We start from the raw sequence: 14668 nt of genomic DNA, 5'->3' as shown, positions 1-14668 counted from the left end.
GAAAGGATCTGCAGAGAAGAATTTGATTTGGGGAGTTTCTCAAACTGAGCATCATATTGATGAAAGACACCACTGACCGACTCAAACTCCATAAATATGTATTTATTAAATCACAGTCCCTTAAAATAAAATGTTACAGTTTAATACATGTATATACATCAAGTGGTATCTTCAAGCAGTGCTACAATCATTCAAGTACATTCCATGATTAATGAAATAATAAATATTAGGTGCAAACCATTCCTGACCACAACGTAGGCCTATAGGCTAGCGAACCAAACTGTTTGTAGCATCGAAGACAAAAACACCACTCACTCACCCACCCACCCACCCTCCCTCCCTCCCTCCCTCCCTCCCTCCCTCACTCACTCACAAGGTATATTGATGTGCCTAAAGAACAGTAAGCTTCCCTCAGAGTCAGAAGACTAGGGCCCGGTTTCCCAAAAGCATCTTTAAGGTTAGGTACAGAACCCCAGGTTCCTCTGTAGCAGTAGTTGTTCCTGGTGACTTGGTGCGTGCATGGTGCTGGCAAGTCAGCACACGTTTCTTTTGACCATTAGATGGCTAGAGCATTGGGTCACCAAGGTTGTGGGTTATATTTCTGTAGGGACCACATACAACTGAATATATTGATAAGAAGAAGAGAAGCATCAGTGGTTGGCATGGTACGGACAGGTGGCAACATCAACCCAACGTTGTGGGTTTAACGCCGTCATGGTCCCTCACACTAGTAGATAAGACTGACTAGGAGTGTTCAGCACATTGGATATAGAAGCTCGGTCACCAGCTCTGCATCCCAATATGCACCCCATTCCCCATCTAGGGCACTTGCTTTGACCAGGGTCCAATATCCCTGTAACGATACACTACTTTTAACTAAAACCCTAAGGGCCCTGGTCTAAAGTAGTGCACTCTATAGGGAATAGGGTATCCTTTGGGACGCAGACCCGTCACTGTGCGTCCTCCTCCATGGCAGAGCGGACCCTGTCTTCCAGCTGGGCGGCGGTGGGCCGGGCGTCCGGGTCTGAGGCCAGCATGTCCAGTAGCAGGGTGCAGACAGCCTGGCCAGGAGGGGGCGGTAGAGAGGGGGCGCGGCGGGACTTCATGGGGATGCACACCTGGAGGTCTGGGTTCTCACACAACGCCTCGCCCAGTGGCATCAGCCAGCGAGCCTTACACACATACGCACCTGTAGGGAAACATACTGTATATCAGTACTAACACCTTTAAGGAGTCTGCATGTTTCCCAGTCAAAACAGTTGGCTAGAGTTTGTGCATATACTTTGATGATATTTTGTGATGTTGTTTTAAGTTCATTTTGGACTTTGGTGAGGGGATTTTCCCCGGGATGTTCAGGCACACCATGTTTTCCCCCGGGATGTTCAGGCACACCATGTTTTCCCCCCGGGATGTTCAGGCACACCATGTTTTCCCCCCGGGATGTTCAGGCACACCATGTTTCCCCCCGGGATGTTCAGGCACACCATGTTTTCCCCGGGATGTTCAGGCACACCATGTTTTCCCCCCGGGATGTTCAGGCACACCATGTTTTCCCCCGGGATGTTCAGGCACACCATGTTTTCCCCCCGGGATGTTCAGGCACACCATGTTTTCCCCCCGGGATGTTCAGGCACACCATGTTTTCCCCCCGGGATGTTCAGGCACACCATGTTTTCCCCCCGGGATGTTCAGGCACACCATGTTTCCCCCCGGGATGTTCAGGCACACCATGTTTTCCCCCCGGCAAGCTCGGAGCCGAAGTCTACGCCCCAAACATCAGAGTTAGATGTAAAATTGCGCAACTAAGATAAAAAAAAATAACTCAAGAAATCTGTCATTACTTTTGACATCAGATTAATTCGGACAATTTGGAGATGGTGTATACGGGCTGCGGCATCTCGAAATGGACAAACAGTACTATTGCTGTATTCTTCTCGTTTTTTCAAGAAAAGGTCTTGAGAGTATGTAGGTACAGTCGTTCGGTTCGCCGAGTTCTGCAGGGCGCCAGCTGAACTGAAACAAGCTGACGCCTTAAAAACACATACGCACCTGTGGGACCACACAGGTACAGGACAGATTTCAGTATTTCATTTTTTTCAGAAAAAATATAATGTTTATATGTCGAAAAAAAACAACAACAAGCCATCATCTTGATCCTTCAACCAGGAGAACATGACCCACTGTAGTAATTACTGTAGTAGAACTGTCATCCATTCATGGGCTCTTGGAAGACAACAGGAGGCAGAGGAGAAATGAGCCACTACTTTACTGGCCTAGGAAGTGTCCCTCCCTCCCCAACTCACCCCATCCATTCACCCACCAGACCATGGACAACATAATGACGCCTCAGTTCCCCGGTTTATATTCAAATCCAGTATTGTCTTCGGTAACAGAGACATTTTCATTCAGGTTGATAACCCACTTGAAACGGAGGTGGGGAAGGAAGATATTATAAATGGAGGTGGGGAAGGAAGGCATTATAAATGGAGGTGAGGAAGGAAGGCATTATAAATGGAGGTGAGGAAGGAAGGCATTATAAATGGAGGTGGGGAAGGAAGGCATTATAAATGGAGGTGGGGAAGGAAGGTATTATAAAGGAGGTGGGGAAGGAAGGCATTATAAAGGAGGTGGGGGAGGAAGGTATTATAAAGGAGGTGGGGAAGGAAGGTATTATAAATGGAGGTGGGGAAGGAAGGCATTATAAATGGAGGTGGGGAAGGAAGGCATTATAAATGGAGGTGGGGAAGGAAGGCATTATAAATGGAGGTGGGGAAGGAAGGCATTATAAATGGAGGTGGGGAAGGAAGGCATTATAAATGGAGGTGGGGAAGGAAGGCATTAAAGGAGGTGGGGGAGGAAGGTATTATAAAGGAGGTGGGGAAGGAAGGTATTATAAAGGAGGTGGGGGAGGAAGGTATTATAAAGGAGGTGGGGAAGGAAGGCATTATAAATGGAGGTGGGGAGGAAGGTATTATAAAGGAGGTGGGGAAGGAAGGTATTATAAATGGAGGTGGGGAAGGAAGGCATTATAAATGGAGGTGGGGAAGGAAGGCATTATAAATGGAGGTGGGGGAGGAAGGCATTATAAAGGAGGTGGGGGAGGAAGGTATTATAAAGGAGGTGGGGAAGGAAGGTATTATAAAGGAGGTGGGGGAGGAAGGTATTATAAAGGAGGTGGGGAAGGAAGGCATTATAAATGGAGGTGGGCGAGGAAGGTATTATAAAGGAGGTGGGGAAGGAAGGAATTTTATAGTAAACCTGAAGAATAGAGTTTTCCTCCAACAGAGCTGCTCGTGGACACCAGACATTTTAGAGAATTAAATCTGACAGTCTGTATTCTACTGCTTCATCATCCTCCGACTCTGAAGAGCCAAAATGAGACCGCGAGCATTCATATTCAAGGGTTAGCGTAACTAACCCCTCTGAATCTTTTCACAGATAGTCAACATAGATTTGTTTTCCATAGGCCGCCACAACACAAACACACCCTCCCCCCCCTGTTGTTCCTGTGTGGAGCCCTCCCTCCCTCCCCACAACTCACCCAGTTGTTCCTGTGTGGAGCCCTCCCTCCCTCCAACTCACCCAGTTGTTCCTGTGTGGAGCCCTCCCTCCAACTCACCCAGTTGTTCCTGTGTGGAGCCCTCCCTCCCTCCCTCCAACTCACCCAGTTGTTCCTGTGTGGAGCCCTCCCTCCAACTCACCCAGTTGTTCCTGTGTGGAGCCCTCCCTCCCTCCAACTCACCCAGTTGTTCCTGTGTGGAGCCTTCCCTCCCTCCCTCCAACTCACCCAGTTGTTCCTGTGTGGAGCCCTCCCTCCCTCCCTCCAACTCACCCAGTTGTTCCTGTGTGGAGCCTTCCCTCCCTCCCTCCAACTCACCCAGTTGTTCCTGTGTGGAGCCTTCCCTCCCTCCCTCCAACTCACCCAGTTGTTCCTGTGTGGAGCCCTCCCTCCCTCCCTCCAACTCACCCAGTTGTTCCTGTGTGGAGCCTTCCCTCCCTCCCCACAACTCACCCAGTTGTTCCTGTGTGGAGCCCTCCCTCCCTCCAACTCACCCAGTTGTTCCTGTGTGGAGCCCTCCCTCCCTCCCTCCAACTCACCCAGTTGTTCCTGTGTGGAGCCCCCCTCCCTCCAACTCACCCAGTTGTTCCTGTGTGGAGCCCTCCCTCCCTCCCTCCAACTCACCCAGTTGTTCCTGTGTGGAGCCCTCCCTCCCTCCCTCCAACTCACCCAGTTGTTCCTGTGTGGAGCCCTCCCTCCAACTCACCCAGTTGTTCCTGTGTGGAGCCCTCCCTCCCTCCCTCCAACTCAACCAGTTGTTCCTGTGTGGAGCCCTCCCTCCCTCCCTCCAACTCACCCAGTTGTTCCTGTGTGGAGCCCTCCCTCCCTCCCTCCCTCCCTCCAACTCACCCAGTTGTTCCTGTGTGGAGCCCTCCCTCCCTCCCTCCAACTCACCCAGTTGTTCCTGTGTGGAGCCCCCCTCCCTCCCTCCAACTCACCCAGTTGTTCCTGTGTGGAGCCCTCCCTCCCTCCAACTCAACCAGTTGTTCCTGTGTGGAGCCCCCCTCCCTCCCTCCCTCCAACTCACCCAGTTGTTCCTGTGTGGAGCCCTCCCTCCCTCCAACTCAACCAGTTGTTCCTGTGTGGAGCCCTCCCTCCCTCCAACTCACCCAGTTGTTCCTGTGTGGAGCCCTCCCTCCAACTCACCCAGTTGTTCCTGTGTGGAGCCCTCCCTCCAACTCACCCAGTTGTTCCTGTGTGGAGCCCTCCCTCCCTCCCTCCAACTCACCCAGTTGTTCCTGTGTGGAGCCCCCTCCCTCCCTCCAACTCACCCAGTTGTTCCTGTGTGGAGCCCCCCTCCAACTCACCCAGTTGTTCCTGTGTGGAGCCCCCCCTCCAACTCACCCAGTTGTTCCTGTGTGGAGCCCCCCCTCCAACTCACCCAGTTGTTCCTGTGTGGAGCCCTCCCTCCAACTCACCCAGTTGTTCCTGTGTGGAGCCCTCCCTCCCTCCCTCCAACTCAACCAGTTGTTCCTGTGTGGAGCCCTCCCTCCCTCCCTCCAACTCACCCAGTTGTTCCTGTGTGGAGCCCTCCCTCCCTCCCTCCCTCCAACTCACCCAGTTGTTCCTGTGTGGAGCCCTCCCTCCCTCCCTCCAACTCACCCAGTTGTTCCTGTGTGGAGCCCCCCCTCCCTCCCTCCAACTCACCCAGTTGTTCCTGTGTGGAGCCCTCCCTCCCTCCAACTCAACCAGTTGTTCCTGTGTGGAGCCCCCTCCCTCCCTCCCTCCAACTCACCCAGTTGTTCCTGTGTGGAGCCCTCCCTCCCTCCAACTCAACCAGTTGTTCCTGTGTGGAGCCCTCCCTCCCTCCAACTCACCCAGTTGTTCCTGTGTGGAGCCCTCCCTCCAACTCACCCAGTTGTTCCTGTGTGGAGCCCTCCCTCCAACTCACCCAGTTGTTCCTGTGTGGAGCCCTCCCTCCCTCCCTCCAACTCACCCAGTTGTTCCTGTGTGGAGCCCCCTCCCTCCCTCCAACTCACCCAGTTGTTCCTGTGTGGAGCCCCCCTCCAACTCACCCAGTTGTTCCTGTGTGGAGCCCCCCCTCCAACTCACCCAGTTGTTCCTGTGTGGAGCCCCCCCTCCAACTCACCCAGTTGTTCCTGTGTGGAGCCCTCCTCCAGGAAGGTGAGTCTCTCCAGGATGGCCCAGAACATCACCCCCAGGGAGAAGATGTCTGCCTGGGCTGTGTAGGTGAGGCCACCCCACACCTCTGGAGCCATGTAGAAGTCAGAGCCACACGTAGAGGAGAAGTGCTGTCTGGTCAGACTGGTGTCTGGTCCCCTGGCCCCCTTGGTCCCCTGGCCCCCCTCAACGCTCATCTTACTCAGGCCAAAGTCAGCCACCTAAAGGAAGATAGTGTGGAATGGAAGATTGAAGAAGGTGAATATTGTTACAGTATCAAGCTGAGGATTTAAATTAACTGTCTGTATTTGGCTGTTAAAACCCTTTCACCCTTTTAGTAGACAAAATGTAAGAAATGTTCTATGTACTTTTCAGCTGGGACCGTGGTTACACTGCTGTTCAGTACAACGGTGTTACAATGGGGCCGGAGGGGATGGCGTCATCTCTGTCCCTATATGTAGGACCCTACATGTAATGGGGCCGGAGGGGTATGCATCATCTCTGTCCCTATATGTAGGACCCTACATGTAATGGGGCCGGAGGGGATTGCATCATCTCTGTCCCTATATGTAGGACCCTACATGTAATGGGGCCGGAGGGGATGGCGTCATCTCTGTCCCTATATGTAGGACCCTACATGTAATGGGGCCGGAGGGGATGGCGTCATCTCTGTCCCTATATGTAGGACCCTACATGTAATGGGGCCGGAGGGGATGGCGTCATCTCTGTCCCTATATGTAGGACCCTACATGTAATGGGGCCGGAGGGGATGGCGTCATCTCTGTCCCTATATGTAGGACCCTACATGTAATGGGGCCGGAGGGGATGGCGTCATCTCTGTCCCTATATGTAGGACCCTACATGTAATGGGGCCGGAGGGGATGGCGTCATCTCTGTCCCTATATGTAGGACCCTACATGTAATGGGGCCGGAGGGGATGGCGTCATCTCTGTCCCTATATGTAGGACCCTACATGTAATGGGGCCGGAGGGGATGGCGTCATCTCTGTCCCTATATGTAGGACCCTACATGTAATGGGGCCGGAGGGGATGGCGTCATCTCTGTCCCTATATGTAGGACCCTACATGTAATGGGGCCGGAGGGGATGGCTGCCGTTTTACGGGCTCCTAATCAACTGTATTATTTACTGCATCAACTGTTTTTTTTACTGCATTGTTTCCAATTTATTTTGTAACATAAATGTTGCTGCTAACATCTCTTATGACCGAAATAAGCTTCTGGATATCAGAACAGCGATTACTCACCTCAAACTGGACAAAGATATTTTCCCTTTAATGAGTCCGACGCAAAGGATATCCTGCTTTCTGGAGACAAGGCCCAAATCCCCGTCATTCGCGTGAAGAAAAGGCAGAGATACAGGGGGAGAATGTCGGGGGTGCCTTGTGAGGATTCAGAGGCGAGTGAGTAAATCACCACTACCCTCGGTTCAAAAAGTTTGAAATATCCAATAAATGTCGTTCCACTTCATGATTGTGTCCCACTTGTTGTTGATTCTTCACAAAAAAATACAGTTTTATATATCTTTATGTTTGAAGCCTGAAATGTGGCAAAAGGTCGCAAAGTTCAAGGGGGCCGAATACTTTCGCAAGGCACTGTATAGACACTGAATTGATCTGAGAGTCACAGGGCTATGGTGAAGCTCATATTATTAAAAGATAACTCTGACTTGTGTGTGGTTTGTAAACTCTCCTTTCACTTAGTAATACAGGAAATTACCATGACAGTGCATCAGCGGGACAGAGTGTGCAATGTCTAATATTTAAAAAGTCTCGAGGTACTGCTCACCTGAGGTAGTGTACCTACCAAGAGAGTTCTCATCTATATTATTCGGAGCAGTCTATTTACTACCACAAACCGATGCTGGCACTAAGACCGCACTCAACCAGCTGTATAAGGCCATAAGCAAACAAGAAAATGCTCATCTAGAAACGGTGCTCCTAGTGGCCGGGGACTTTAATGCAGGTAAACTTAAATATGTTTTACCTCATTTCTACCAGCAGGTCACATGTGCAACCAGAAAAAAAAAAAAAAAAAAAAAAAAAAAAACTCTAGACCACCTTTACTCCACAGAGACGCAGACAAAGCTCTCCCTCCATTTGGAAAATCTCACCATAATTCCATCCTCCTGATTCCTGCTTACAAGCAAAAACTACAGAATGAAGTACCAGTGACTTGCTCAGTACGGAAGTGATCAGATGATGCGGATGCTACGCTACAAGACTGTTTTGCTAGCACAGAATGGAATATGTTCCGGGATTCATCCAACGGCATGGAGTATACCACCTCAGTCACCGTCTTCATCAATAAGCGCATCGACAGCCTCCGAGGTGGCGCAGTGGTTAAGGGCGTTGTACTGCAGCGCCAGCAGAGAATCTGGGTTCGCGCCCAGGCTCTGTCATAACCGGCCGCGACCGGGAGGTCCGTGGGGCATCGCACAATTGGCCTAGCGTCGTCTGGGTTAGGGAGGGTTTGGCCGATAGGGATATCCTTGGCTCCTATACCTTGTCCCAGCGACAAGATATGGCGGGCCGGGCGCAATGTGCGCTAACCAAGGTTGCCAGGTGCGGCTGGCTTCCGGGTTGGATGCGCCACTAGCTGTGTTAAGAAGCAGTTGGGTATCGGAGGACGCATGACTTTCAACCTTCGTCTCCCGAGCCCGTACGGGGGTTGTAGCGACAAGACAGTACCACGAAATTGGGGTGAAAAAGGAAAAAAAAAATCTACAATAAACATTGACGACGTCGTTCATCACAGTGATCGTACGTACATATCTCAACCAGAAGTTAAAGGCTGCCACTTTCAAGGAGCGGAACACTAATCCGGACACATAAGAAATCCCGCTATATCCGTAGATGAACTACCAAACAGGCAAAGCATCAAAACAAGACTAAGATTGAATCCTACTACACTGGCTCTGATGCTCGTCGAATGTGGCAGGGCTTGCAAACTATTACGGACGTAATCTCTATCGCACTCCACACTGCCCTTTCCCACCTGGAAAAAAGGAACACCTAAAGTCAGAATGCTGTTCTTTGACTACAGCTCAGCGTTCAACACCATAGTGCCCACAAAGCTCATCACTAAGCTAAGGACCGTGGGACTAAACACCTCCCTCTTCAACTAGATCCTGGACTTTCTGACGGGCCGCCCTCAGGTGGTAAGAGTTGGCAAGAACACATCCACAATGCTGATCCTCAACGCATCCTCAGGGATGCGTGCTTAGTCGTCTCCTGTATTCCCAGTTCACCCACGACTGCGTGGCCAGGCACAACTCCAACACCATCATTAAGTTTGCTGACGACAACAGTGGTAGGCCTGATCACCAACAACGATGAGACAGCCTATAGGGAGGTGGTCAGAGACCTGGCAGTGTGGTGCCAGGATAACAATCACTCCCTCAATGTGATCAAGACAAAGGAGATGATCGTGGACTACAGGAAAAGGAGGGCCCAACAGGCCCCTGTTAACATCAACAGTGCTGAAGTGGAGTGGGTCGAGAGTTTCAAGTTCCTTGGTGTCCACATCACCAACAAACTATCATGGTCCAAACACACCAAGACAGTCGTGAAGAGTGCACGACATCACCTTTCCCCCCTCTCGAGACTGAAAATATTTGGCATGGGTCCCCAGATCCTCAAAATGTTCAACAGCTGCACAATCACCGCCAGGTATATTGCAAACTGCTCGCCGTCTGACCGTAAGGTGCAACAGAGGGTAACGCGTACATCACTTGGGCCAAGCTTCCTGCCATCCAGGATCTATACACTAGGCGGTATCAAAGGAAGGCCCAAAAAATTGTCTAGGACTCCAGTCACCCAAATCATAGACTGTGCTCTCTGCTACCGCATGGAAAGCAGTACCGGAGCGCCAAGTCACGGTCTAAAAGGCTCCTTAACTGGTGAACAATTAATCAAATGGCCACAGGACTAATTACATTGACAACTCCCATCCTTTGTTTTTACACTGCTGCTACTCACTGTTTATTATCTATGCAGTCACTTTACCTCTACCTACATGTACATATTACCTCAACTAACCTGTACCCCTGCACATTGACTCAGCACCGGTACCCAAGGTTTATATCCTCATTGGTATGTAATTTTACTGTGTAACTTCATTTTGTTTTTTACTTTAGATAATTTAGTAAATATCTTCTTAAGTATATTTCTTTAACTGCATTGTTGTTGGTTAAGGCCTTGTGAGTAAACACTGTAAGGTGCTTAAGGTAACCTGGTAAGGTAACCTGTTGTATTCGGCGCATGTGACAAATACAATTTGATTTAGTTACACTGAAGTGTTCAGTTGGGACCGTGGTTACACTGAAGTGTTCAGTTGGGACCGTGGTTACACTGAAGTGTTCAGTTGGGACCGTGGTTACACTGAAGTGTTCAGTTGGGACCGTGTTTACACTGAAGTGTTCAGTTGGGACCGTGGTTACGTTGAAGTGTTCAGTTGGGACCGTGGTTACACTGAAGTGTTCAGTTGGTTCCGTGGTTACACTGAAGTGTTCAGTTGGGACCGTGGTTACACTGAAGTGTTCAGTTGGTTCCGTGGTTACACTGAAGTGTTCAGTTGGGACCGTGGTTACACTGAAGTGTTCAGTTGGGACCGTGGTTACACTGAAATGTTCATCTTCTTACCACGCTCACACCCCTTTCCCTTTCCTTTGAATTTTGGTGCACCTACCTTGATGAGAGGCCCGTTAGGCGTGAGACAGACAAGCACGTTGTCTGGCTTCAGGTCTCTGTGTACGATGCGGAGGCGGTGGAGGAAGGCCATGGCTGAGCTTAGCTGCTGGACCACACTGTGGTTCCTCTGGCTTTCTGGAGGTCTGGACAACAGGTAGTGGTTCAGGTCTCCCCCATCACAGTACTCCATCACCAGCCACAGGGCCAAGCAGCGCCTGGGACCACAGTTCTCCTTCTCTCCTGTGGGGGCTGGTCTCTTTCTGGGCCTGGAGAGGACAGAAATTTCCCTCACAGGCGTTTTGGACATGGATAAGTCAGAGTTAGTTGATTCCTGGGATTTGGACCTGAAGAAATCTGACTCGGAGTTAGTTCTCAATCTGCTCTTGGTTCTGAAGAGACCACCTGAGTTAGTTCTGTTCTTAGTTTTAGACCGGGAGGAGTCTGACTTAGTCCTATTCTCCTCCTGGCTCTGCTTTATCCCCACCACGCTCCCTTTTAGGGCGCTCTCCACCAGGTCCAGAGGCAGCCTGCCTGGCCTGAGGGGCTGCAGGGTCTTGGGTCCGGTCTGCAGCAGGCAGCCATGGAGGGCGATGACATTGGGGTGGTTCTTGGCCGTGGCTCTCATAGCCCACAGCTCCTGGAGGTAAAGCTCGATGCACTCTGGGCTACTGCAGGGCAGGCGTTTTATGGCAACCCGCTCGCCTGTTTTAGCCATGTGGCCCTCGAAGACCACCCCGTAACTGCCTCGTCCGACCTCCCTCTCCAGGGTGTACAACTCCTCCATCTTCTGACTCACTATATAAAAACAGTAACTTGGATTGTTCTTAGATTCTTGGTTTGAAGTCAGTGTTTGAGTTTACCATGTCTGCAAAATGACAAAGATATTGTTAGCTAGTTGTAGCTATCATGAAATTGATGAGACGTGATATGATCTCAGTCTTTCCTGTTTGAGCAAATAAACTTAGCAACAAGAAGCTCTCGAAAACACAAAGGTGCTTCCAGCATACACCCTTTTGGGTTATCAGCTGATTGTATGGAGTGCAGCTGGGACCATGTGAACTACAATCCCACTGCAATTACAAACGTTAATAATCCTCACTCGCAATACGTTTTTAGAAACATCTGGAAGTTAACAGTGAAAAGAATCTTTCAAATACAAAATACACAGTTAAATGTATATAGTTAAGCAAAGTTGCATCCTGGTTTCACCCGAAAGAATTTTCAAAACACAATACGAAACTTCGTCGACAATTATGCTTAATTTGGCAGAATCTCAATTGCATTTTCTTGATTCCTTGCATCCATCCTCTCCTCCTTGTCAAAATCCATTGGATGAGAAGGCCAGGGGTCCCTCCCCTGTGACCTTCTCCTCCAATGGATTTTGAGAAGGAGACGACAAAAGAGGATACGAGGAGTTTACAGTTGAGGTTTTCCCAGAGTCACTAAGTGGGGAAAGTCCAAACGGTATCCTTGGGACATCCCAACTCTGATGTCACCCCATTGAAGTTGAAATGTGAAACGGTTAAGGTTAGGTAAGGGTTATGGCTAAGGTTAGGATGTCCCAAGGATTCCGGATAGCACTAACCCGAAGAAGGCGCTGCATGATCATTCAGATGTCTGCATTGGCCGTGCAGCATTTACAGTGTTATGTCCTCTGCAGAAGTCAGGGCATTCATACTTCTTGTGTTTCTCCGGGCAGAGCTTTTGTGAAGGAAGTTGTCAAGGAAGTACGTTTGTGTTTATACAGGACCTCCCACCTTCACCTACCATCAACCAAGCATGTCAATGTGGAGCCCTCTGCATTGTGCAACCAGAATACAACTTTACTAAACTGTGAACATTAACTGTATATTTTGAATTTGAAACATTATTTCTCGTGTATATGAATGTTAAAGTTATAAATGTTTCCAAAACTGTATAGAGTAAAAGGCGTATTTGCGTTTAGACAGAGGATTTAGTGAATAGCCCAAAGGCCGGTAGATGGAGTTAGTCATTTCATCTTACAGTCCAAAGACATTGTATTCAACTGGTTATACAATCGGATCTCCCGTGGACCGTTCATAAATAAATCTTATATTCAGCTGCAAATGCGTCGATTTCTTCCTTAACTCGATTTAATGGTGAAAAACAACAGGGAAAGTATACGCATCCTTTCTTTATGAAACAATGTTCCACCACCAATGCTAGTAGAGTGTCTGCACTACAATGCCTTTAGATGACAATATGAAAATGTATGCACGAAAATATAACGTTACGCACTCATATTGACTAACATTTACCATCTATTTGAATGGTCAAATGTTAGCTACCTAGAAGCCCGCGATAATTATCTAATGTATCTAACTTGTCAACATGTTGTTTGCTAACAGACATTAACAGTAGCTAAAGAAGTTAGCTAACTAGATAACGTTAGCTAATATTTTGTCAATTTTACTGACTATAGTAAAATTAACAATAGTAATGTACTTCCAACTGACTTTGACTTTTCACAAATACATTTACCCGATTTGCATATTTAAATCGCTTGTCTTGGTAACGGTAACAACCGAGCGTTCTTCTCGTTTGAGTTACCGTTGGCTAACTGGTTAGCTTGCTAAACGTATCGAGACATTTTAATTTAGTTACATTAAGTAAATTACACTTACCCCCATAGAGATCATTTATATTTTTCACTAAAAGTTCATTATAACTATGTGTATCTGTTAATTTGACTAACAGGTGAATCTGAAACGGACACCAACATCTTCGAGTCAAATGAAAACAAAGATGGATTTGCAGAACTTTCGTCTCCCCTTTGGAACGTCCCGCTCTTAGACAAACGTGCGCTGTGATAGGCTACAGAACCGTACGTAACGACAACGTTTACAGTTATCATTGGCCAATCAACGAAGATGCATGTTTGATATAATTCGAAATGTCCAATGACGGAACGTTTCATATAATTTAATCAAAATGTCGGATAAATGAAGATAGTTCACTCAGGCAGTGTTTGCTGTTGAAATAAAAGTGTAAATTGCGGTCAACTTAACTGGGTTGGGTGTCTCCCATGAACACCAATGCAATCAATAGTAGCTGGGTAGTCTACTTTGTTCATTGACTGTCAGTAGCCACGTTTCCATCCAGTTTTTATGCGAGTAAAGTTATACTGTATACAAAAAAATAATCATGATATCTGTGATGGAAACAGGTCGTTTCGGTACAATTTTATATATGCCAGTAGATAGCCACTCTCGTCTGAGTGTGCCAGAGCGCAGAGTAGTAACTAATTCATTTACAAACACCAGTTGAACATGGCCGGTGTCAGTAAACATCGGCAAAAAAAGCGCAATTAAATTGTTGCAAGCGTCACATTTAGCCATCAACGCTCTGGATAACATGAAAACAGCCTAACCGGCTCTGCTCGGGCGAGTAAAATGGTCAGTCATTTGTGTCTGTAAGTAGCTAGCAAGTTAGCCCGTCAGCCTGGGTGCTTGACCGCAGTTGTGAGGTCAGAATGCTCGGATCAACCCTACTCTTCAGCCAGAGCATCCAGTGTGCCCTCTGAAGGGTCCAAGACTTTATGAATGGACAATCGGACCATGCTGAATTTACAGCCAGATGGCACTCCAGATTTAATTTAGGAACACACCCTACATGGTGGGATCTTTTTGCGTCAATAAAATTAATTATGCAATAAATGGTGGTGGCTTTTTTTTGCCAAAGTTTACTGACATCGGCCATATTCAACAGGTGTTGAGCGTTTGTAAATTCATCAGTTATTCTGCAGTCTGGCACACTCAGACGAGAGTGCTCTGAAATCGGAGTAGATAGCCAGAATGAATTCACAAAAACCCTTGGAGTCAGACGAGGATATGGTGTGTGGTCCTCCCAATATGACTCAGGAAACCATGCAGTTTATTAGGCTAGAGATTAAATCAATTGTGAATTTCAAGAGTGGTAAAAGTGCTAATAATATATACTTAATTCGATGTTGGACAGTAGTTAGACTACACCTTATTTTTTACTTGAAATGATTATTACATATTTACTTGTGTTACTCAAACACGATTGAATTAAGAAATAATAATTAGAAATCATGTCTGTCCTCCAGGAAACATACAGCACCCGATGTCACAGGAAAGCCAAAAAGATCATCAAGGACATCAACCACCCGAGCCATGTTAACCCCGCTATCATCCAGGAAAGGTCAGTACAGGTGCATCAAAGCTGGGACGGAGAGACTGAAAAACAGCTTCTGTCTCAAGGCCATCAGGCTGTTAAATAGCCATAACTAGCCGGC

At 48.2% G+C, this 14668-nt stretch overlaps 1 protein-coding gene across 1 annotated transcript; it reads right to left on the bottom strand.

The window, feature by feature from the left end:
* Positions 1 to 360: 360 nt before the first annotated feature.
* Positions 361 to 13348, bottom strand: si:ch211-63o20.7 (Serine/threonine-protein kinase pdik1l-B-like). Its single transcript, XM_064991696.1, has 4 exons — positions 13035 to 13348; positions 10388 to 11254; positions 5649 to 5901; positions 361 to 1189 (listed from the first exon to the last, which is right to left on the bottom strand). Exons 2-4 carry the CDS (start codon positions 11171 to 11173, stop codon positions 951 to 953), a joined length of 1278 nt encoding a protein of 425 aa, XP_064847768.1. The 5' UTR covers positions 11174 to 11254; positions 13035 to 13348; the 3' UTR covers positions 361 to 950.
* Positions 13349 to 14668: the final 1320 nt, after the last annotated feature.

Source organism: Oncorhynchus masou, chromosome 16, assembly GCF_036934945.1.
Source record: "Oncorhynchus masou masou isolate Uvic2021 chromosome 16, UVic_Omas_1.1, whole genome shotgun sequence".
Classification (NCBI taxonomy): Eukaryota; Metazoa; Chordata; class Actinopteri; order Salmoniformes; family Salmonidae; genus Oncorhynchus; species Oncorhynchus masou.
Note: the sequence above shows the minus strand (reverse complement) of the source record. Positions and strands in the feature narration are given on the sequence as shown.